Source organism: Stenella coeruleoalba (genome assembly GCF_951394435.1).
Source record: "Stenella coeruleoalba genome assembly, chromosome: 10".
Taxonomy (NCBI): domain Eukaryota; kingdom Metazoa; phylum Chordata; class Mammalia; order Artiodactyla; family Delphinidae; genus Stenella; species Stenella coeruleoalba.
The window spans coordinates 61,780,587-61,803,902 of NC_137156.1; the positions used below are offsets into that span (position 1 = coordinate 61,780,587).

A 23,316-nucleotide genomic window follows, 5' to 3' on the forward strand; every position below is an offset into this window, starting at 1 on the left:
CTAACCTCAAACATGTGCATCTCTCTGCCTGAGGGGCAGACCAGAAGTCCAGGGTAGCTAGTGCTTCTGGGACCAGCCCTCAACCAGTGGGGTGAGGAAGGGTGGATAAATACCCCAGCTTCCTCACCCTGGGTGAGGCGTGTTCTACACCAGCTCCCAGAGGGTCCCCAGTGGTATCCAGTCTCAGCTGTCCACAGAAGTAATCTGCTTTCCTTCCCCTCCTCGCTTCTTTACTCCCTCACCACCTTCCTCCCCTCCCAGTGAAATCACTTGCACCCAAATGCTCCTATCAGGCTCTGCTATTGGAAGATCCCAAACGAAGACACTAGAATACAGACAGCTGGAAGACTCTCAGAGGTCGTATAAATAGGAAGAGACAGGCTGGTGATTTGATACCAGCAGTCTGACACCAGATCCCACACTCAGAAACCACACCTCGCTGCCCCTCATGCCACAGCCATGACATTCCTATGCGAGGAGGGTAGAGACTGTGCCCTCAAATCTGTCCAGCTTTGAGCTGACCCCCAAGCAGAGCAGGAAGTGCCTTCTCTAGGTTCAGATGATTTTGTCAAGAGGCTGAGCCGACCTGTCTCCTGCAGCCCTGGAAAGGACCCAGCCTGGCCTGCCCAGAGCTGTGCCTTGACACCGTGTCTGCTTCCCAGCTGGAGGGAAGCCAGGACTGCCAGCCAGTGCTTTGAAGGGCACTCATCTTTGGACCAAAAGGACACACTGGGATCTGGGACTTGGGAAAGCTGGGGGTGGTGAGGATCCAGGGGAAGATATATGGAGCTTACTCATTAATTTAGCTTATATATGCTGGGCACTGTTGCAAATGTGTTCTCTGTGTGTGTGTGTGTGTGTGTGTGTGTGTGATAAGTGTGTATTCCTCACAGCAATCTTCTGAGGTATACACTATTATTATGCCCATTTTATAGGTGAGGAAACTGAGGAACAGAGAGGGTAAGTAACTTGCCAAGGTCACACAGCTAGTAAGTATCACAGATAGGATTCAAATTTAGGCAGTCTGGCTCTTAACCATTCCTGCATTCTGACTCTCCTGAAACTTCTGGTGAGTCTACTGCCAGCTGCTCACTCTGAGCTCTGCCTGAGTACCAGTTCTCCTGGGAGACAGGCATGAACTTCTGACGAATCCCCAACTTTAGCAGAGCCCCACTCACTTAGAGGAATGGACTGACACAGGAATGTGCCCTCAAGACTGGAAAACAGTAAGCTCCAGAAGGGGGGCTGTAATCACCGGAAAACGACAGGCTTCCCTCCTACCCCCTCCCCCAGGGCCCCTCTGCCTTTTGACAGAGATCAATTAATAAGCACAGCCATTCAACCTCAGTGTAATTATTTATTCCCAGCCTCGTTCCCCAAATGATTTGAGGGGGCTTAAAAAGATAAATTCACAGCATCTCCACCAAAGATATTCTGATAAATAATGCCTGGTTCATTGCCTTAATGGCCTTGTCACTGACACCCTGATGATGTGATACTGTTAGATCATTACACATAGGGTGACCAGCTCATCCTGGTTTTCTTTGAACTTTCCCAGTTTTAAAACTGAAAGTTCCTTGTTCTGGGAAACCCCTCAGACAGGCAACAAGGACAGTTGGTTACCCTCATTACACAGGATACAGCCCACAAAGTCTACTTGCTAGAAGACTAAAAATTTAGCTCTGAGCTTCCTCAGAGCCAAGGCAAAGAGGGAAACACTGGGACTTCCCTGGTGGCGCAGTGCTTAAGAATCCGCCTGCCAATGCAGGGGACACGGGTTCGAGCCCTGGTCCAGGAAGATCCCACATGCTGTGGAGCAACCAAGCCCGTGTGCCACAACTACTGAGCCTGCACTCTAGAGCCCGCGAGCCACAACTACTGAGCCCACGTGCTACAACTACTGAAGCCTGTGTGCCTAGAGCCCGTGCTCCGCAACAAGAGAAGCCACTGCAATGAGAAGCCCGTGCACCACAACAGAGAGTAGCCCCCGCTTGACACAACTAGAGAAAGCCTGCGAGCAGCAACAAAGACCCAATGCAGCCAAAACTAAATTAAAAAAAAAAAACAGAAAACGAACAAAAAAAATCAGGTGGTCATAAAAAGCCTTTCTTAATATTGAGATCTAAGAAATTTCTACCATGAGTTATCACACTTGTGGTGAGTACAAAAGTGGGTTCCCTCTAGGTGCTTTTCTTACATATGTAGTAACAGCAGGCCCTTCCATAGCACATGCCATGTGCTAAGCGCTCTCACAAAACCTTCTCATACGTGAACTCATTCAAGTCTCAAAACCACTCTAGAAGGCAGGCACTGAGGCTCCTCTTTCCTTGGCCTGAGAGGACGCACGTCTCCCTGCTCTTTCCAGGGAGAGCCAGGAGTCCACGGAGTAAGAGGAGGGGCAAGGAAAGCAGCAAGAGGGAAGAAGCCAGGGATGGGGGCTTCCAGATGCCCCTCTCCCCTCCCCCAGGCCAACACTGCCTGCCTGACATTGACTCAATGGAAAGAGTGAGCAGTGCCTGGTGTCACTCCCTGGCACCAGAGGGCATGCCGGATGTCAGAAGATCCTGTTCTGCCAGGTAACAGAACGCACCTGCAGGGCCTGCAACACGGAGCCCGGGCAAAATGCCTCCTTTGCGTGTGCTCTGCGTGGTCCCCTGACGCCCCTTACCACACCGCCCTTCCATGCCAAAATGCCAAGACCTCTTGAGCCTACTAAGCCCCATGGACTCTGGGCAGAAAAGGAGGGGGCAGCCGTGACCCCCCCAGTCCTTCTGTGACTGGGAAGCTGATGACTCCAGGGTCAGAAATAACCCCAGAGTCAGCTCCCCGTGTGCTGCCCCTCCCCTCCCCTCCCCTCCATTCCCAGAAAGTCTGGGCCCTGAGTCAGAGGCAAGAGCCTGAAAATAAACAAGGACCCAGATAATCTGCTGTGAACACCACAGACCCACGCTGTGGAATTCCCTGATAAATCAGGGACCCAGTGAAGAACTGAGGCCTGGAAACACAGACGTCTTTCCCCCAGATCCAGCTGCGTGTGCTCAGGGCCAAATATACCTGTGCTGTGGAGGGATAGAAGAGAGAGGGGAAATCTTTAGTGCAGAAGGAGCCGGGGAGGAGTGCTGGGCCTTACTCTCAGGGGTTTCCAAGCCAGGAACTGAGGAGGAGGGCGCCAGGCCTGCCCTCAGGGGGCCTCCAGTCTCGTGGCAAGGTGGACACACAGCACATGTCAGGAATAGTCAGAGGCTGGTCTGGAGTACGGAGGTGGGAGCTGGGCCACTCAGGTGTCAGATGCCCCTCCTTATTCATGCCCTCAAAACAGTGTGGGATACCCGCACCACACACCATGGCTGAGTCACTGACCCCAATCCTCAGATCAGACCGGGATGAATGAAGCTCTCCCCTCCCCACCCCTTTTCCCCTCCCCAACAGAAAGGACATGTAACTGATTCCCAGGACAGACCAGTTAACTTCCACAAGCCCTAAAAATAACGGAACCACTTCATACTCTGAACTGAGCCTCCCCCCACCCGCCCCCACCTTGGCCCACCCCCTAACCAGCCAGATAAAGGCAGCTGCTGGGGCTGGCAGGGGACAGAGACCTGGAGCCAGGGCAGCGAGAAGGCATCTGACGGAGCCGGCAGAGCAAGACCAGCCCCAAACAACGAGAGGAACAACAGCCCCTTAGGCCACACCTGCCACAGACCCCAAACCCCCATCAGCCAAGCAGGACACTCGGGTGAGTAACCCACCCCTTTGTCTCTCCACGGCAGGGCTGGATCTCCAGGCTGGGACCCCCCTGGACCCTCTCAGGGTAGCATGTATGAGGGGCAGCTCTGGGTGGGGGAAGGAGGGTGAGGGGCGTGCATCTGGAGGCAGGTGAGTGGAGGGGTCTGATAGAAAGATTCCAAGAAGAAGTTAAGAGAGAGTTATCGTGAGCTCCACTGGGGGTCCCAGAATGGCTGCCACAGGCCTGAGGCCTGCAGAGGGGCAGGTTCCAGCCAGCCTGGCATAATCCAGAAAGGCTTGCGGGAGGAAATGGCCTGGGGTTGCAATTTTTAAAATACAGGTATGGAGTTCCTCAGGCTTCAGGGCTTCTTCCCAAGGGAAGCCCCAGCTAGGCCCAGTGTCTGGAAGAAAGGACAGAGGAGTCGGGGGAGGACATGGAGGCTGGAGGGGGGTAAGTGGGCCCAACTCTGCACTGGTAGGACAAGCCCAGTGCCCAGCTGCTGCGGGTGAAAGTCTTGGCATATCTGGACCGGGAATGTCTCCCCAGGGCTGGCCTGAGCCCAGATCCCCACAAATCATGGCCTAGGGCCTGGGGTGGGATGCAGGCCATTGACTTGCCCAGTTGGAAAGCCCCTGGGGAAGATCTGGGGCGGGGGGGCGGGGTGGCGGCGCAAGGTAGGGCAACCAGATCTGAGTCTGTCCAGATGTAGAGATGTGTGGAGGTGCTGGGCCAAGAAAGAGCAGACCTGGAAGCAAAAGTAGGGGTCTCCCTGAGAGGCCGGCCCAGCCCTGGGAGGCCGAGCTCAGGGACACCCACTAAGGCTCAGGCCCTGCCCTAAGTCTTGTCCCAGTTCTGAACTCTGCCCTCACCCCGCCCCTGTCCCTGCCCTCAAGAACCATGGTGGGAAGGCCTTGCTACCACCTGGCGGAGCCTCCTGGGTCACCTCCTTCCCCTCTTGGGGCCTGTTTCCCTGTCTGAACAGTGAGGGGGTTGGGCTCAGTGACCTCTGCGGGTCCTCAGGTCTGCCATCTCTGGACTTTGTGATGCTGACAACTTGTGACCATAGTAGGAGTTCTGGAGATTCCTGGGGGTGGGGATAGGGTGGAGCTGGTGGCCTGTACATACCATCTGCTCAGGCCACCCGGGTGACAGGACAGTGAGGAGGTGGGGACAGTTGAGGTCTGCCTGTGGCAGAGGGTCGTCATGAGAACTCAGAGACTAAAGGAAGCACCCGGAGCAGGTAATGAGACTCGGGCTGCCGGCTTTAGATGTCACACTCCTTGGGGCTCGGATGCCTTTGGTGGACAAGTCGGGGTGGGGTGGGGCACGCAAGGCTCAGTTTCCCCCCTTCTGAGGCAGCCGTGAGAAGAAAGTCCTTCCCCCAGCCCCAGGTCGCTTCGGCCAGGAGAGGGTTCTAGCACTGGTCATGCTGTAGGCCAGGGGCCTGACACCAGCTCAGGAGGCAGGATCAGGGAGCCCAGGGCAGAGAAGGAGATGAGGTGGGTCCAGGCTCCCAGGGGTCCCACTGGCTGAGCCTGACCTCTCCCCAGCGCAGGGCTGCTGTGCTGAGGCCAGGACCTCAGCTATATTTAGCACCGAGTGCGGAGCAGAGCAGTGGGTCAGGGGCAGTAAGAGGGGGAACGTGCTTCTCATACTTTCCCTACTGGCCTCTGGGGACTGTTAGTACACCTGTCACAAGACAGATAAGACACCGAGGACAGAGACCAGAGAAGGGCTTGAGCGGTGGGAGGCCATGGGGGGCAGGGATGGGAGGGGCCTTTGTGGAAGCTGATGGGCATGAAGAGGGAGAAAGAAGAGAAGCACAGGAGATTCGGGTTGCACACAACTGGGGATGAGGATCCACGAGTGAGGGGCGGGGCTATCTCTGCAAGAAGGCCCTTGGTCGCACTGCCTCCCCTCCCTGTGGGTGTCACCCTCACACTCTCCTGGGGTGCCTTCCGGGGAACAGAGGGACACCACGCCACTAAGAAAGCTTCACACTCCCTACCTATGGGGTCTAGGAACTCCAAGCCAGCACTGCCTGCCCCTCATTCGCCAAGAGCTGACTCTAGGCCTCTTCTTTAAGTAACAGTGGTTGGGCCAGAAGATCCTTGAGGTCGCTCTAGCTCAGATCTTCTGAGTCTTGGCACAGAAAACCCCTAACTAGGATTCAGAATCAGGCTCTGCCTAACCATGAGATACCTGGTGAACCCTCACTCAACCTCGCTGCTTCCGCTGTAGCTCGGGCTGCTGGCCCCCGCTTTGCCTCCCTGGCCTGGGAAGGGTGAGTGGAGCTGGGCAGGCCACCCCCCTTGCCCCCCTCCCCCATGAAAGTGACAAGTGCGCCCTCTGGTGTTACGAAAGGAAACATAACTGATGATTATTTCTCTCCATGGAAAATAGTTACCAGTTTAGGTAACTGCCTCCCCCTGACTGGGACCCCTTAAATCAGAATTCCCCCAGGCCACTCACCTGAGAGTCTGCCAGGGAAAAACTGATTTTGGCAAAGGCAGGCAAGGACGGGCACGTCCAATTTTCCCAGTGGAGGTTTGGGCATCCCTTGGCTGAAGGACAGCTTCAAAGCCCACAGTGCCCTGTTTGCTCCCTAGCAACCCAGGTGATTCTGGGGAAGCACCCTGATGGATGGCTCCATGTGCATTAAACTCAAGACTTGTCATATATCAACCACGCAGGTGGCAGGGTGAGACCCAGGCAAGGTCTGGAAAGGGAGGGGGTCTCTAAGCACATGCCACAGCAGGGCTACTCTGCCCCTGGGCCCTGCTCCCTGCCAGTTCTCCCAGAAACCAGCCCCATCCCACCTAAAGCCCCCCACCCCATCCTCATCTCTGTCCCCTCTCCTCAGAAGGATGGCCGACGCTCAGACGCAGGTGGCCCCCACCCCAAGCATCCCAGTGGCAGCTACAGAGGACCTGCCCCTCCCTCCACCACCTGCTCTGGACGATCTGCCACTGCCGCCACCCAAGGAGTCCTTCTCCAAGTTCCACCAGCAGCGGCAAGCCAGCGAGCTCCGCCGCCTCTACAAGCACATCCACCCCGAGCTCCGCAAGAATCTGGCTGAGGCTGTGGCTGAAGACTTGGCTGAGATCCTGGGTTCCGAAGAGCCCACAGAGGGTGATGTCCAGTGCATGCGCTGGATCTTTGAGAACTGGCGGCTGGACGCCATTGGGGACCATGAGAGGCCACCTGCCAAGGAGCCCGTGCCCAGCGGCAATGTCCAGGCCACCTCCCGCAAGTTTGAGGAAGGCTCCTTTGCCAACAGCACAGACCAGGAGCCAGCCGGACCTCGGCCATCTGGAGGGGACGTCCATGCAGCCCGCTGGCTGTTTGAGACAAAGCCACTGGATGAGCTGACGGGCCATGCTGAGGCACCGGCAGCTACAGTGAGGGAGCCTGCAGCCAGTGGAGACGTCCAGGGTACCAGGATGCTCTTCGAGACGCGGCCACTGGACCGCCTGGGCTCCCGCCCCTCCATCCAGGAGCAGAGCCCCTTGGAGCTGCGCTCAGAGATCCAGGAGCTGAAGGGCGATGTAAAGAAGACGGTGAAGCTGTTCCAAACAGAGCCGCTGTGTGCCATCCAGGACGCAGAGGGAGCCATCCACGAGGTCAAGGCCGCCTGCCGGGAGGAGATCCAAAGCAACGCGGTGAGGTCTGCCCGTTGGCTCTTTGAAACACAGCCTCTGGACGCCATCAACCGGGACCCCAGCCAGGTGCGGGTGATCCGGGGGATCTCTCTGGAGGAGGCGGCCAGGCCCGATGTCAGTGCAACTCGCTGGATCTTTGAGACACAGCCCCTGGATGCCATCCGGGAGATCTTGGTGGACGAGAAGGACTTCCAGCCATCCCCAGATCTTATCCCTCCTGGTCCAGACGTTCAGCAGCAGCGGCATTTGTTTGAGACCCGAGCACTAGACACTCTAAAGGGGGAAGAGGAGGCTGGACCTGAGGCGCCACCCAAAGAGGAAGTGATCCCCGGTGATGTCCGCTCCACCCTGTGGCTATTTGAGATGCAGCCCCTGGATACACTTAGAGACAAGGTCCAAGTGGGTCACCTGCAGCGGGTGGGACCCCAGGAGGGTGAGAGGTTCATGTACGAGCGTCTATCCAGTGATGGTTCCTCAGCACTGTGCCTCTCTCAGAGTGCCCCCCAGAGGGATGGGGTGAAGGGAGACGTGAAGACCTTTAAGAACCTTTTTGAGACCCTACCCCTGGACAGCATCAGGCAGGGTGAAGCTTCGGCCCATGGGAGCATAAGCAGAGCAGAAGGAACTGATTCTGCTGGGCAGTCCCAGGACATAGGGTCCCCGGTGTATGCCATGCAGGATGGCAAAGGCCACCTCCATGCCCTGACCTCTGTCAGCAGAGAGCATGTAGTCGGAGGTGATGTACAGGGTTACAGGTGGATGTTTGAGACACAGCCCCTAGACCAACTAGGCCAAAACCCCAGTACCGTCGACGTGGTGCGGGGCATCACCCGGCAGGAAGTGGTGGCTGGAGACGTGGGCACTGCCCGGTGGCTCTTTGAGACCCAGCCCCTGGAGGTAATCCACCAACGGGAGCAGCAGGAACGACGGGAAGAAGAAGGAAAGCCTCAGGGAGGCCCTCAGCTTGAAGCATCCCCCAAGGGCGATGTGCAGACCATCCGCTGGTTGTTCGAGACATGTCCAATGAGTGAGTTGGGTGAGAAGCAGGGGTCAGAGGTCACAGATCCCACACCCAAGGCCAAGGCACGGTCCTGCACCTGGATGTTCACGCCCCAACCCCCAGACAGACCAGAAAGCTCCAGGGAGCAGCACCTTGAGGTCAGCCAGGTCCAGGCTGGGGAAAGACAGACAGACAGACACGTCTTTGAGACTGAGCCTCTGCAGGCCTCAGGCCATCCCTGCAGAAGGGGGCCTGTGCGATACTGCAGCAGAGTGGACATCCCCTCAGGGCAGGTGTCTCGTCAGAAGGAGGTTTTCCAGGCCCTGGAGGCAGGCAAGAGGGAAAACCAGGGATCCAGGGTAATCCCTGAGCCCATCCCAGCAGGCTCTGTGCACAAGTTCACCTGGCTCTTTGAGAATTGCCCCATGGGCTCCCTGGCAGCTGACAGCATCCACGGGGGCAACCTCCAGGAAGAGCAGCCCATGGGCCCCTCAGGCAACAGGGTGTGGGAGAGGCAACAGACTGCAACTGAGGGGACCCTGCAGGCTCTGCACGCCACGCCTGGCATCCTGCACCACGGAGGCATCATCATGGAGGCCCGAGGGCCAGGGGAGCTCTGCCTTGCCACGTACGTGCTCCCAGGCCCAGGTCAGGGCAGCCCCCACGTTCGGAAGGAGGAGCTGGTGTCTGGCGAGCTTCCCAGGATCGTCCGCCAAGTGCTGCGCCGGCCAGACGTGGACCAGCAGGGGCTGCTGGTGCAGGAGGACCCAGTGGGCCAGCTTCGCCTCAAGCCATTGAAGCTGCCAGCACCAGGCAGCAGCTGGAAGGTCGAAGACATGGACCCTGAGTTCCAGCAGTTGCTGGCTTGTGGCCTTGGGACCTCGGTGGCGAGGACTGGGCTAGTGATGCAGGAGACAGAGCAGGGCCTAGTGGCACTGACCGCCTACTCTCTGCAGCCCCGGCTAACCAGCAGGGCCCCTGAGAGGAGCAGTGTGCAGCTGCTGGCCAGCTGCATAGACAAAGGAGACCTGAGTGGCCTGCACAGTCTGCGATGGGAGCCACCGGCTGACTCAAGTCCAGTGCCAGCCAGCGAGGGGGCCCAGAGGCTGCCCCTGACTGAGAGCATCATCCATGTTCCCCCACTGGACCCCAGCATGGGGATGGGGCATCTGAGAGGGCCGAGGGCCACCCCCTGCCCCCCACAGGCCATTGGAAAGGCAGTCCCTCTGGCTGGGGAAGAAAAGCAGGAAAGTAGATGCACTGGGCAGAAAGGGATGGAAGCTTTGGGAAAGTCAGATGGAGCCACGACTATGCCCCTGGGGCCCAGGTCCCCAAACCTCCAGGCTGCCATGCAGAGTCTGCGAATGGCAACAGCCAAAGCCCAAAGCCTGGACCAGCAAGTTCTGAGCAAGCACAAGCAGGGCCCCACCCCTGGAGCCGCCTCTATGCCCTCCCAGGATAGTCTTCTGCAAGTACCGGCCACAGCCACTGGGACTGCCCAGAGCAACACCAGGCCTCTGGCTGGAGGTGACCCCAGGATCCCAGCAGCCCCCAGAAAGGTCAGTGGGGAACAGAAAGCACTGCCTGGAGGGCTGCCTAGGGGGTGGGTGACTATTCAGGATGGCATTTACACTGCTCACCCCATCAGGACCTTTGACCTACCGGGGGGTGTCTGGCTTTCTGAGAGAGGAGACTTGCCAAGGGGCAGGGAGACTGCGCTCCTGTCTCAGGCTCCCAGCCCACTCCTGGAAGGCCCAGGTCAGAGTCTCGGGCCTGGGCAAGAGGAGCCTGGGAGCCACACACAGAAGGCCTGGGGACCTCCAGAGAAGGTGATGGCAGGACTCGGCCCAGGGGTCCTCCAAGCTGCAGAGACCACCCTGAAGGCTGCCCCTTTAGCCCCCCACACTCTGGCCTCTGGGCCTCAGGCTGCAGGTGCCAGCCTGCACTCCCATAATGCCTCTGTTCCACCTCCTCCTCCTCTCCCAGCTGCTGTGACGGGACCTGACTTCCCAGCCCAAGCCGGCCATGATGAGAATTCCATCCAGCAGGCCTCTGAGCCCACACAGGACCCCCTTCTCCAGTCCCACAGCAGCCCTGCTGGCCAGAGAAGCCTTGGGGATTCACAGACAAAAACCCTGAAACTGGAGCCCACCACGCACCCAAGGAAGAAGCCCCAGCTGCCCCCCAAACCTGCACATCTAAGCCAGATCCCCCCGCCTCACTGGCTGCCCAAGCCCTCAGCCCTCTCTCCCAGCTCCTCTAAGGAGGTGGGGCAAGGAAAATACAGACAAGGTGAGACTGGTACAGCTGACCATGACCTTCGGCCAACCAAGGTCCCCACCACTGCAGGCCAGGGCCGAGTATCGCCGGCTGGATGCTCCACTGGACAGAGCCAGCACAGCCCCCAGCATGACTCCAGCACCGTGGCCCCCAGGCCCACCAAAAGTCAGGCTGCGGGCAGCAACGACCAGAGCCCTGAGCCCCTCAAGCTCTCAGCTCTCAGCAGTGACCCCACCTCACCACAGCAGTGCCCCAGCCCCTCAGGAAAGAAGTGCACGGACGGTTCCCAGCAAGGGGTCCCTGAGAGCTCCAAGATTCTGCAGGGAAGCCAGCAAGAGCTCCAGGGCCTCCTGAGCCAGGTGCAAGCACTGGAGAAGGAGGCCAAAAGCACTGTGGACGTGCGGGCATTGAGGAGGCTCTTTGAGGCTGTGCCCCAGCTGAGAGGGGCCCCTCCAGCTCCTGCTGCCCCCAACAAGCCCGAGGCCTCAGTGGAGCAGGCCTTTGGGGAGCTGACAAGGGTCAGCACGGAGGTGGCCCGGCTGAAGGAACAGACCCTGGCCAGGCTGCTGGACATCGAGGAGGCCGTGCACAAGGCCCTCAGCTCCATGTCTAGCCTCCAGCCTGGGACTAACACCAGAGGCCATTCCCAGGGACCTCTAAAGGACCACAGGGCCCACAAGGTCAGTGTCACAGACAGCAGTAGAGTCAGGCCCAACTGCCCAGGCCAGGAGGTCAGGAGTCAAACTGAGGTTACATGCCACACTGAGGTCCAGGGTCAGGCCAAGGTCAGAAATCACACTGAGGCCAGAAATCAAGCAGCCCCAACCACCCCTTCTACTCGGAGGCTGGAGACCATGAGAGAAGAGTCAAGCCTCCCTCGAGTGTTACCTCCCAGCAGAGATTCACCCTCCTCCCCAACCTTTATCTCCATCGAGTCGGCCACGGGCCAGGCTCAGCCCCACCAGAAAGATGTCTGGGACAAGGCTGGGAAGAAAGAAGCCACCCAGTGCTCCGGACAGCCCCAGCATGCCCCTGCCTCAGCCAGCCCCCTGCCCACCAGGCAGCAGAAAAGTGTTCTGGAGCTGCAGACTGGGCCCGGTGGTTCCCAGCACTATGGAGCCACAAGAACAGTGACCGAGCAATATGAGAGGGTGGACCAGTGCAGGACCTCAGTGCTCACCTCCCCCACCACGGTCACCGAGCCCACAGAGCCGCCCAGGGGCCCAGGCCCCCACCTCGGGCTCCACGCCTCCCCCTTGATGAGGCAGTTCCTGCACAGTCCAGCCGGGCTCAGCACAGGCCTGGCAGAAGCTGGGAAGGTGTGTGTGCCCTGCAGCCACTCCCAGCCAGCTGCCCAGTGAGCCCCTCCACCTCCCACCACAGCCTCCCACCCATCCCCAGGGCCCTGGGACGGAGGTGGGTGCCTACCTCCTGCACAGATGAGGCAAGGACCAAAAAGAAAGGGCATGTTCTGAGACTTGTGGAAAGTTTCCTTTTCATCAGTTCTTGCCAAAGGGGGGAAAGAAAAGTGGAAAGAAGCCCCTCTGAGTAGCCCAAGCCCAGGAGCTGGATGGGGGCTCACAGCTGCTCGCGGAGGATGTAATCTGTACAGGCACACACGCTCCTCTCACAGGCCTGGCCTGCGTGCCAACATGAGTGAGTATGCACGCCACTGCCTGAGACAGAACCCCGTGAGTGACCTTCAGCCTTCATTTCTTTTAATACAAGTCAAATATTCTTAGTCTTCTGCTCTTTAATTCCTGGAGACGACAGGGCCAGCTGCACTGGTCTCTGTTTCAGATTGACTAGGGCCCCAAAAGGGCCCCTTCATTACCATCTCTCTCATTCAGCGAATCATCCTGGCAGCACAAAGGTCATACAGAAAAGGTCGGCGATCACCAATGTCCCTAGAAGGCAAAGGTTCTCTCCACCCCCAATGCCCCTGACTCTGTACCCCAAATGGGAAGGATACAGTCTGAATAAACACAAGTTTTATTCCCTCCTCTCTGTGTCTAACTGTGCATCTGTCCCAGAGTCTGGGTTCTCACTGTAGGGGAAAAACAGCCACACCTCCGGGTGCCCTGTGTTCCTGGCAACAGCAGTGTTAGAAAGCTCTGAAAAGCCACCCCTTCTTCTACCATCTTGGTTGGGAACCAGAAAGGCCTGCCCATCCCCCATTCTCCTTGCTCCCCATGCCCCAACCCATACATACACTGCTGCCCCCTACCTTGGACACCACCCTGGAGTGGAATCTGAACAGAATCCTGCCCCAGAGTGGAAGAATGGCCCAGTCAGGCCCGGGAAGGAGGGAGGGCCACAGCCAGGAGAACTCCAGTGGCCAAGACTGCTGGGCCACCTTCCTCCTGGTCAGGCCAGGTGCCATGTTTAGAGTAGAGGTTCCTGGGAAGGGGAGGGCACAGATCCTGGCCTGGAAAGTCAGAATGATCTGGTGAAGGGCCCTTTTCCACACTTTCAAAAAGCACTGAGCACCTGCTGCATGCCAGGCCTGTTCTAGGCAGCTGGGACACAGAGGTGAGGTCTAATGGGGTCATACACTCAGGGAACTGACTTTCTAGAATGAGGAGGCAGAGAGACTATGAATAAACAGGAAAAATCAGTTCAGGAATAAGGGTTATGCGGCTGACTAAGCCATTCTCCCACTCTGGGGTAGGAATCTTAAAACATGATGATGTGACAGTGGTAGGTGATTGCCTTAGAGAGTGTGGCCAAGGCACACCCCTCCAAGGAGAAAAAATTTTTCAGCTGAGATCTGAATAACAAAAAGCCAGTTATGGGACAATCAGGGGGAAGTGCCAGCTAGGCAGGGGGACGAGCACATGCAAACACCCAGAGGTGGGAGTGAGTGTAGTTCCTGGATTGCCTAAACACCCTTGCGTATAGGTGGACAACTACGATTGTCCACCCCTGCCTCCCCCGACCCACACACACATCCTGCCCCCGATAAGGTTAGGTGGAAACTTGTCCATACTTTGCTTTTGTTGAACAGGTAGGCTCCCATCATACCACCAGCCCAGGGATCAGCCCTCCACACCCCTCCCAGCCCCATCATTGCCTGCTCCACTGACAGGGGTTCCCCTGGGGCAGCAGAGCTCTGAGCTGGAAGCAGCCTGTCCCCTGGAAGACTGGTGTGTATAAGCAATTAAGATAGCAAATCGGCCTACCTGGGCCGGCTACACATCTCATTATTACCCCCTCGCCACGGGTCACCCTCCCCCGTCCTCTGTGGGATCTCACTTGATTACAGGGCCCAGTAACTTATGGCATGACTGTTCTCAGTGTTCCCATTTGTAAAGTGGGCACGATTATAAGTACCTACTATTGTGCAGATTAAGTGAATTAATATATGTAAAGTGCTTGGAACTATGCCCAGCGTCTGGAAACTCAAGGCTGTTCACTTCTCCTACTGTAATTATTAGTTTTAATCTATCTCTTGTTCTCACCTCCAGGTGGACTCCCTGTCTCGTTCATCTCAGTATCCTTACTGCTTATCACAAGTGCCTAGAAGGCACTGCACAAATGTCAAATAAATGAATCCCTGGGTGAATGAAATGATTGAGTGAATTCACTGATTCATCCAACTAACATTTATTGAGCACCTACTTCATGCCAGGTTCCATCCAGGGTGCTGAGAATAGAGATGAACATGGCAGAATTTACCCCTGACCTCATGGAACTTAGAGAAGGAAGACAATATATTATAAGCAGAGAAGGTAATTTTAGAAGGGAGCGATACTGTGAAGGAAATAAAAACAAGGTCAGCCCACGAGAGGAGAATTGGCAGTTACTTTAGCTTGCGTGGTTGGGGAAGGCATCTCTGAATGACAGAGGAAGCCAGTCCTAATAGCTGGAGGTGGCGGCCTAGGGGGAAGAGTGGGGAGAGGTTGGTGGATGGGTAGTGAGCGCACCAGAGGCAGCACTCAAGGAGAACAGCGGCTGCTCAGTAAGGCCTCGCCCAGTGCCCTCACAAGCTATCACACCTGCCATCACACCTGCTGCCGAACCCCAGGCACCGCCTCTCCTCCTGCCGGGGGAGTGGGCGGCATTTCCATGCGGGCCGACTGGGGGCGGAGCATACGGCGCCCAGACTCCGCCCCTAGCCTGGAGGGGGCGTGTTCCCACCCGCCGTCGCCAAGGTGACAATGACATCACCTCGGCCGCTGGGTTCGGAACTTTTCGGGCGGCGGAACTTTTCGGGCGGCGGTAGCCGTTGCTGGGAAACACCCGGCAGGCGCGCAGCCAGGGGCAGGCTCCGCGCGGCAGACGCCGGACGTCAGTACACGCCGTCCTGGCAGGCCCCTGCTCGGAGCCTCCCTCCCGGATTCCAGAAGGATGCCAGTTCCGGTCCTCACCCCTGCCGCGGCCCCATCCAGGACCGTCCTGCCGGCCGGGCGCCTCCTCCCTTCTCATTACTCTGTCACTGCCTCTGTTCCGAGCTTATCCAACAGTCCCCATCTTCACCGCCATCACCCTGTCCCAGGCCACCATCCATCCCCCCTTTCCTGGACCACTGCCATAGCCTCCCAAGTGGTCTTCCTTTTGCCCTGTCTTTACAGTCTGTCATCCACCTGGCACCCAAAGCTCTTATCAAGAGTTTACCAGACCAAGTCACTCCTTTATAATACCCTCCACAGGCTTTCAGCTCACTCAGCCTGAAATCTAACTCTTCTCAGGGGCCTGTAAGACCAGAATGCCTTGCCTCTCAACCTTCCTCTCCAACTTCATTGCCCCATTCTCCTTCTCACCCACATCCCCCTAGTTACACTGGCCTTCCTGATCTTCACAGAACACACCAAGCTGATTCCTGCCTCAGGGCCTTTGCACCTGCTGTACCCTATGCTAGGAAGTCTCTTATGCAAGATCTTTAGTGGCTGGGCTCTTTCTCACTCACATTCCAGTTCAAATGTCTCTCCAGAAAGAACTTTCCTGATCCATACCTCCTCTGCCTCCCCCACCTATCCCGACACCCACCCACTCCCCATCTATAGCGGCCTTCCTCCAAGTTATCATGCTGTGCTATTTTTGTTTGTTTTCCTGAGAACCTATCACAGTAGAAAAGTATCTTGCTCACATATTTGCTTGTTTATTGTCAGTGTTCTGCATACTATTCCTGCATGGCAAACCACCCCAAATTTAGTGGTTTAAAAAACCATTTTATGGTGCTCATGAATTCTGTGGGTCAGGAATTTGGACAGAACACAGTGGGCATGATGTGTGAGGCCTCAGCTGGAAAGTCTCAAAGGGTGGGGGTAATATGACAGCTAGGGTCTGCAAACATCTGAAAACTCACTCACTCACTCAAATGTCTGGCAGTTGATGCTGGCTACTGGCTGGGACCTCAGCTGGAATGTCAGCCAGAACACATATGTGTGGCCTCCCCGTGTTGCCTGGGCCTCCTCACATTATGGGAGTCTCAGGGTAGTTGGACTTCCTGTGTTGCATCTCATTTCCAAAGGCGTGTGTCCCAACTAACAAGGCAGAAGCTGCATTGCCTTTTATGATCTAGCCTCAGAAGTCACACACAATCACTTCTGCATTAGGTTGGTTACAAGTAAGTCACAAGTCTGTGTATATTGAATGGAAGGGGTATTAGACACTACCTTTTGATGAGGAAGAGGCAACGTTCTAGAAGAATATGTGGCCAACTTTGGAAAGTGCCATCTCCACAGGCAAATCTCTCTCCACTGGAGTATCATCTCCATGCCAACCACTTCTCATTTGTTTACTGTTGCATCTCCAGTGCCTAGAATGGTACAAAAGCACATAGTAGGTGCTCAATCCATGTTTTAGAGTGAATAAATGAAGGTTTGTCTTTCAAGGAGTCATTTGAGCCCAGTTCTTCTCCCTGTAAGTATAGTTCCTATCCCAGCCCTTGATTTTGGCCTGGTCTGCTCTGGAGGAAGCCGTGTTTGCGTTGGAAGGTGGGAATCACGTATAGTTTTTTGTTTGTTTTTTGTTTTCTGGCAGGGACTGCAGGGTTGGGGAGAAAGCGCAGTTATTGGGGATTGAGCAACATGTAGCCAAATGAGATTCTGGAACAGTGTTCTACTGTAAGAGGTGTTGAAAACCCAGTCTGTTTCTTCTCATTCTGAACTCTGGAAATGCCCAGGTGAGGACTGTGGTTTTGTCTTCTGGGCCATCTGGGCAAGAGGTGGCCCTGAAGCCGCCCACACACCTATTAAGGTATGCAAACTCTCCCTGCTTTGTGACTGGTGAAGAACCCTCCATTTGATCTTCCCAAAGTCCTGAAGCCGGTACAGTTTCTCCTCTTGTTTTCTCCTGTCCAGGAGGGATGAGCCAGAGAAGTCAACCCAGGCTTCTCCAGGCCCCACCTCCTCACATCAATCTGTGGCTTACCCTTCCCCCTCCCTTCCATCTCCACTGTGGCTTAGGAAGAGTTTGGATGTCATTACAGCGACAGCGATCCCAATGCCCTTCCCACCTCCAGTGCCACCCCAAAACAATCAATCCTCCAGTCCAGCCCTGCAATGGCTCCTCACCACCTCCACCATAAAATCCACACTCCTCCCGTCATTCAAGGCCCTTCTTGTTCAGCTGCCGCCTGTGTTTATAGCCTCTCTCACTCCATTCCCCCAAGAGAATCAGACCTTCCAGGTCCTTTACTGTTCTATCCAGGCTTTGTCACACCACCCTGGCTTTGTCCAAGGTCAGCTTACCCACTGGGCACAGCAGGCATGGATGGAGCCTCAGGCCCACAATACTTGATGGGCCCATGAAAATATTCTTCTTTTAAAATCAACAGGAAAAAAAGAACTTTTGGGTAGAAGAAAATGGTTTAGTATATAACATCAGTAACCACCACAGTTATTAAATATATTCTTAAATATTTTTTTACGGAGGAAGGAGCCCATGAAAGCCCAAGTGCCTAAGGCTTACGAAAGTCATAATGCAGCCCCCCTCATTTCCCTCTCCGGTTCATTTCTGTAAGCTTGGTGTTGAAGACACAGCTCTGAGGCAACCTTTTCAAGGAAGCAGAAGCCATGGAGGGTGTCCTTCTCTGACCTCTCAACTTTATGCAGTTTTGTAGCTTGGAAAACGCCGTTGTAAACTTTCGGTTTTGTACGTGTCCCCCCTCCCCCACTACTGTTGGTACCTGCGAGTCAGCGACACACACATACACTTTTTCTCCCTCATGAAGGTACCCGCTCCCCACCTGTGGCAGAGCCGCCAAGTTAGACAACTATCTAACTTCGGAAGAAAATTCTGGCAGAGGCTCAGCCTAGGGGCCCCCGGTAATTGGCCCCCGGTCCCAAACCTGTAGCGACGGGCGCCCGGCCGCTAGTCCCGGGTTGGCGCGCGCACCCGGCCGCGGTGGGTGTGGGGGGCGTGGGGGGCGTGGGGGGACGTGGGGGAGCGTGGGGGCGTGGGGGGCGGGGCCTCGGGTCTAGCAGGCGGCCGCTCGGCCTCACGCCGCTGCCAGCTCCACCCACCCCCGACCGGAAGGAGGAAGCTGCCTCTGAGCGGGGAGCTCCGGCCCTCCCCTGACGCACCCCCTTCCTCCTCCCCTCTCGCCTCTCCCGTTAGTTTTCTTACGAAAAAGTGCTGCTGAGAATTCCCAGAAGGTCCCGGATGTGAAGTCACAGGCGTGAGGTCACCGAGCCTGGTTCCAGGAATCTGAAGCTTGTGGGGGAGGAAGGAAAGCGCCGAAAACAGGGGAGCAGGGGGGAGCAAGTGGAGCCGTGGCTATTGTTGGCGGGGGCCCCCTGGCTCCCCTGAGTCCCACGCTTGTCTCCAGCTGGGTCTTCTGACCCCAAGAGAGGTTCCAAGGGAAAAGATGCTTCACTTCTCCCATAGTATAGAAATGCCAGTTGAAACCAGTATACTGATCCAAAAGGAGTGTTTATCCACTTTTGGGAGGCGGAGGGGTGGGAGAGAAATGGAGAACAACCTGGCATTAGGATCAGAATTTTAAATGAACATACCCTTTGACCTAACAGTTGCGCGTACAGTAGCTCTATCACCTACTAACTAACCTTGGAAATCATACAGTATCACTTCTTGCACATTTTGTTCATGATAGGTCACTAAGGCTGGCCCATATTCAAGGGGAGAGGAATTAGATTCCCTCTTTTGATAAGTGTGAAAGAATTTGCAGCCATGTTTTTAAACCATCACAGCTGTTATTATTGTGGCCCTTAGTATACTCTAGCTTCTAGTAAGTGAATTATCTCACTTCTTACCTATCAGCTCCATGTGGGAGAGCAAGGATTCATTTGATTCGTTAAGATCTCAGCCCTTCATCGCTTCCCAGTGAACCTAGGGCCCTGTTCACTGCAGAGCTCGATAGATGGTATAGAAATGAATTTCCTCTTGCAGGAGCTGGCCTTGGATATCGTGCTCCACTTCCACTGGATGACATCCCTGTTGGCCCCATAGAAACCATCATCGACACATGTGAGAATTGTGAGTGTAATGGGATATGAGTGGGGCATGGCAGGGTCTGCTACACAGACAAGCAATTTTGTTCACATTTCATAAATGTGAGATCAGTGATCATTTCCACAGAAATCCCATTACCTTTGTAATCATCATCATGGTCTTGTAGGCACACCTGTACCACGAGAAGTGAGTTGGCCAGTTCAGCTCAGTTCATACTAAAGAGAATGCCATGGAGTCTAATTTAGCTTGCTAAGAGATTTTTCACACCATTTACATGTGATTGTTTACATGTGTTATATTTCCATTTTATTGTTACTATTATATGGTAGTATGGCCCCAAATCATAAAGATGGATCAGTAGTTCGAAAGAGGTTCACTGGGCTTTCCTGGTGGCACAGTGGTTGGGAGTCCGCCTGCCGATGCAGCGGACGCGGGTTCGTGCCCCGGTCTGGGGGGATCCCACATGCTGCAGAGCGGCTGGGCCCGTGAGCCATGGCCGCTGAGCCTGCGCGTCTGGAGCCCGTGCTCCGCAACAGGAGAGGCCACGGCAGTGAGAGGCCCGTGTACCGCAAAAAAAAAAAAGAGGTTCATTAAAGTATAAAAATAATATTGAAAATAGCAAAAAAAATACTGCAATATAAAATATGATCATATATCCCAGAGTAAATGAGTGTGTAGAATGAGATAATTTTACACAAGGAGAAAAAGAAGTGTGACTCAGAAAGACAGATATGGGAATGAATATCTGAAACTGGGATTCTGTTAGCTGGTAATCATTTTGCCCTGGAGGCATCATCTCTTATGAAACTCTGTCAAAGAGTGGCAGGAAGCCCACTGAGACTTTTGCATCCTCTTCACATCAGATCCCGTAAGCTAGTTAGAAAACCAATCAAGTCTTCCCATAATATGGGTAAAATAATACTGTCCAGTGTGTTCAAGATACATTTTGTCACTAAAGACAGAGAAAAGATCAAAACCAGAGAGGCATCATTAAAGGTGTCCAACTTACAGTGAAAACCTACACACTTCAAACTATGACATGTAAATTGAGCCATAAACTATTGAGGAAAAGCAGAGCAAGCTCCTGGCAAGATTACTTGATCAAACAACACTCTTTTTTTTTTTAATTAAATGAGTCTTTTTATTTACTTGACTTTTTAATATTTTCATTCTTTTTTTTAAAATGGTGACTCCTTTTCTTTTTTATAAATTTATTTATTTATTTTTGGCTGTGTTGGGTCTTCATTGCTGCGCACGGGCTTTCTCTAGTTGTGGCCAGTGGGGGCTACTCTTCGTTGCGGTGCGTGGGCTTCTCATTGTGGTGGCTTCTCTTGTTGTGGAGCACAGGCTATAGGCGTGCGGGCTTCAGTGGTTGTGGCACGTGGGATCAGTAGTTGTGGCCTGCGGGCTCTAGAGCTCAGGATCAGTAGTTGTGGCACATGGGCTTAGCTGCTCCGCAGCATGTGGGATCTTCCTGGATCAGGGATCGAACCCGTGTCCCCTGCATTGGCAGGCGGATTCTTAACCACTGCACCACCAGGGAAGTCCCCAAACAATACTTTTGGATGTCACATGAAATAAATGGCACATAGTGTGAAAGAGCAATGGCTGTCCTAAGTGAGTACTAGCAGACAGTTGGCTTTGTTGTTGAATACAAACCACTTGTGGCAAACCTTGTTCATTGTTGATCCAGAAATTTATTCCGTCCCTTCTTTCCTGATTTTGATCCATACACCAAGGTCTCCAATCTCAGGCAATTAATTACAAGTGGTCTAAATCAATCATGACCAGCCCATTTCCCACTTTCCCAGTCTCCTTTGCTGCGACATGAGACCCAGTTCTGGCCTATTAAATACGATGAAAAGTCTGCTGAGGGTACTTCTATCTATGAAAATTTTTTGTTTTGTTTTGTTTTCAGAAAATGGGTATACATGCTGGTACCCCCCCCTTCCCCCTTATTCCTGACTTAACTATGGTCATGATGCCTGGACCTGGGCAGCCATCTTGCACCTATGAAGCAACCAGCACAAGGTAAAGGCTGAGAGAATTCTAGAGATACCAGCACTGACACTATTGAATGTCAGTGGCTGCCACCTTCCAGCCTTCCCATTACAGTACACAAGTAAACTGTAGTGCATTCTCTGTTATTGGTAATTGAAAGCATTCCTAATGGGTGTACCACTGATGTGTCAGCTTGCCACATACTTTCCAAAAACACAGGAAGGAAATGTACCTGCTGACTTTTTGTTCTATGTATCACTGAATTCCTTTGCAAGATTAGATGAATGAGCTTCTGGTTTCCAGTTGGGTTCAGCCATGGGGAGATCCAGCAGGGACAGGAGAGGGAAGCAAATGAGATCAGGTATTTAGTTCTTTGGTTTCCTGCCTGTGAGTCTCCATGGGTTGGATGTATCCTCCAGTGGGGGGCCACTGGTCCTCCCAAGGCAGCCAGCCCACTCAGTTCCCTCCCTTCTAGTGACCTCTCCCTTCACCCCACATTTTCCCTTCAGGTCTATTGGTGGTAACAGCTCTGCTGCTGCTCGTCCAGGTTATTGCACCATCCCTTGGGGTGCTCCTACACCTACATGTTTGTAAGTAGTACCATTGTAAATAAGCTTTCCTAAAGTGATCCTGTTTTGAGAGTGCCATTATCTGATGGTACACTGACTGTCAGATTTAAAAGAAAACACACACACACACACACACATACACAACTTGCATCTGAACACCAACCACACACCACTGTATTCACAAAGACCAGCTGTCAGGCAACAATCTGGCTCCTGATCTCGATATGTGTAGAAACAAATAGCAAGAAGAGTCAATGCCCTCTATTCATGCCTCTCCGACTATGCCTTTTCAGAATACTGTGTGGAGAAATGGACAGCAAGTAAAAGACACTGTTGAACAAAGTGTGCTGGCTGTTGAGGGAAAGATATTCACATGAGGTTTTGAAATAAGAGATGAGATACAGCGTCCCTTTGTGGTACCGATAGCTCTTTGCCACAGGTGGCTCACTCACTCAAGAAGCATCTCAGTGGCACGTTCAGTATCTTGGTTACCCTGAACCTTTGGCTTCAGGGCGAGACTATCACTATTTTTCATGTTGAGGATATCAAGAATTTTGTTTTGTTTTTTGGTTTTTGTTTGTGTGATTCTAAGGATATCAAGAATTTGAAGACAGAACTGTGGTGCCAAGGCTCAGCCTTTGAGAATATGACTCTTTCCCTACATTTGAAGGTTTTCTTCTCTTGGCAGAGAAATAAATCAATATAAAGGCAACCACTAGAAAAATTAAAAACAGACTATAAAACTTCAAATCATCAGACAAAAATACAAACACATGTGAGCACACACACATACATATCAAAGAAAACAAAAGAAATGCATGTAAAACATAGAAAACAGAGGAAGCATTAAAATAGCAGCAGAAGATAAGATGACAGAAGTAAGCATAATACATGTTATATCAAGAAATGTAAATAGAATAAACCCATATTATAACAGAAAAAAAGATTATGAGATCATAAAACAATGTTCTATTGTATGCTGTATAGAAGAGATGCATCTTTACCAGAATCACTCAGAAAAGTTAAAAATAAAATATAAACCAAGGTATACAAGAAAATACTGAGCTGAGGCTGCAGTGTTACTATCAGTCAAGGTCAAATTCAAAATAAAAATGCTAAATGAGAGAAAAGGAAGTTAAACAGGAAAGACAGCAGTATCCACGTTAAGAATCTAGTTTTTTGAAATCTCTAGCATAGCTTCAAAACCAAGAATAAGATATGAGAGTTGAGAATAACAGTATACATACAGAAAATGCAAAGAGAAATTGGATGAAACATTGAGTACATTTTAACTGACCTCATCGGCTCATGACCTAGTAAGAAACAAAAGATAAGGAGGAATGTGGGGAATCCAAATAGTAATTAGTAATTAAATATGATAGAACGTGAGGTGCAAAAATCTCAAATAAAATACTAGCAAATATAAATCAACAATACCTTCAAAGAATCATTCATCATATCCAAGTAAGTTCATTCTAGTAATGCAGGTGGCCCAACATTAGGGAATTTGTAATAAAACTGACCATATTAATAGATCAGAGAAGAACTATATAATATTTCAATACATGCCAAAAAGACATTTGAAAAATATCCCACATCAATTCCTGCTTAAAACAAACAAAACCATAACAGAATAGCTAAATTATGCATAGATGATAT

General features: G+C 53.3%; 1 protein-coding gene and 1 long non-coding RNA gene across 3 annotated transcripts in view; one reads left to right on the top strand and one right to left on the bottom strand.

The window, feature by feature from the left end:
• LOC307192757 overlaps positions 1 to 17,996 on the bottom strand; it is a 76,583-nt gene extending 58,587 nt beyond the window's left edge. For both annotated transcript variants that reach the window (XR_013830169.1, XR_013830170.1), the window contains exons 1-2: positions 17,862 to 17,996; positions 16,288 to 16,430 (exon numbers count right to left, since the gene is read on the bottom strand). This is a non-coding gene — a long non-coding RNA (uncharacterized lncRNA). The remainder of the gene's footprint in view (positions 1 to 16,287; positions 16,431 to 17,861) is intronic.
• XIRP1 (xin actin binding repeat containing 1) lies at positions 6,595 to 12,374 on the top strand (the record flags this gene model as incomplete). The annotated part of the gene is made up of 1 exon (XM_079935306.1): positions 6,595 to 12,374. One exon carries the CDS (start codon positions 6,595 to 6,597, stop codon positions 12,028 to 12,030), a length of 5,436 nt encoding a protein of 1,811 aa, XP_079791432.1. The 3' UTR covers positions 12,031 to 12,374.
• Positions 17,997 to 23,316: the final 5,320 nt, after the last annotated feature.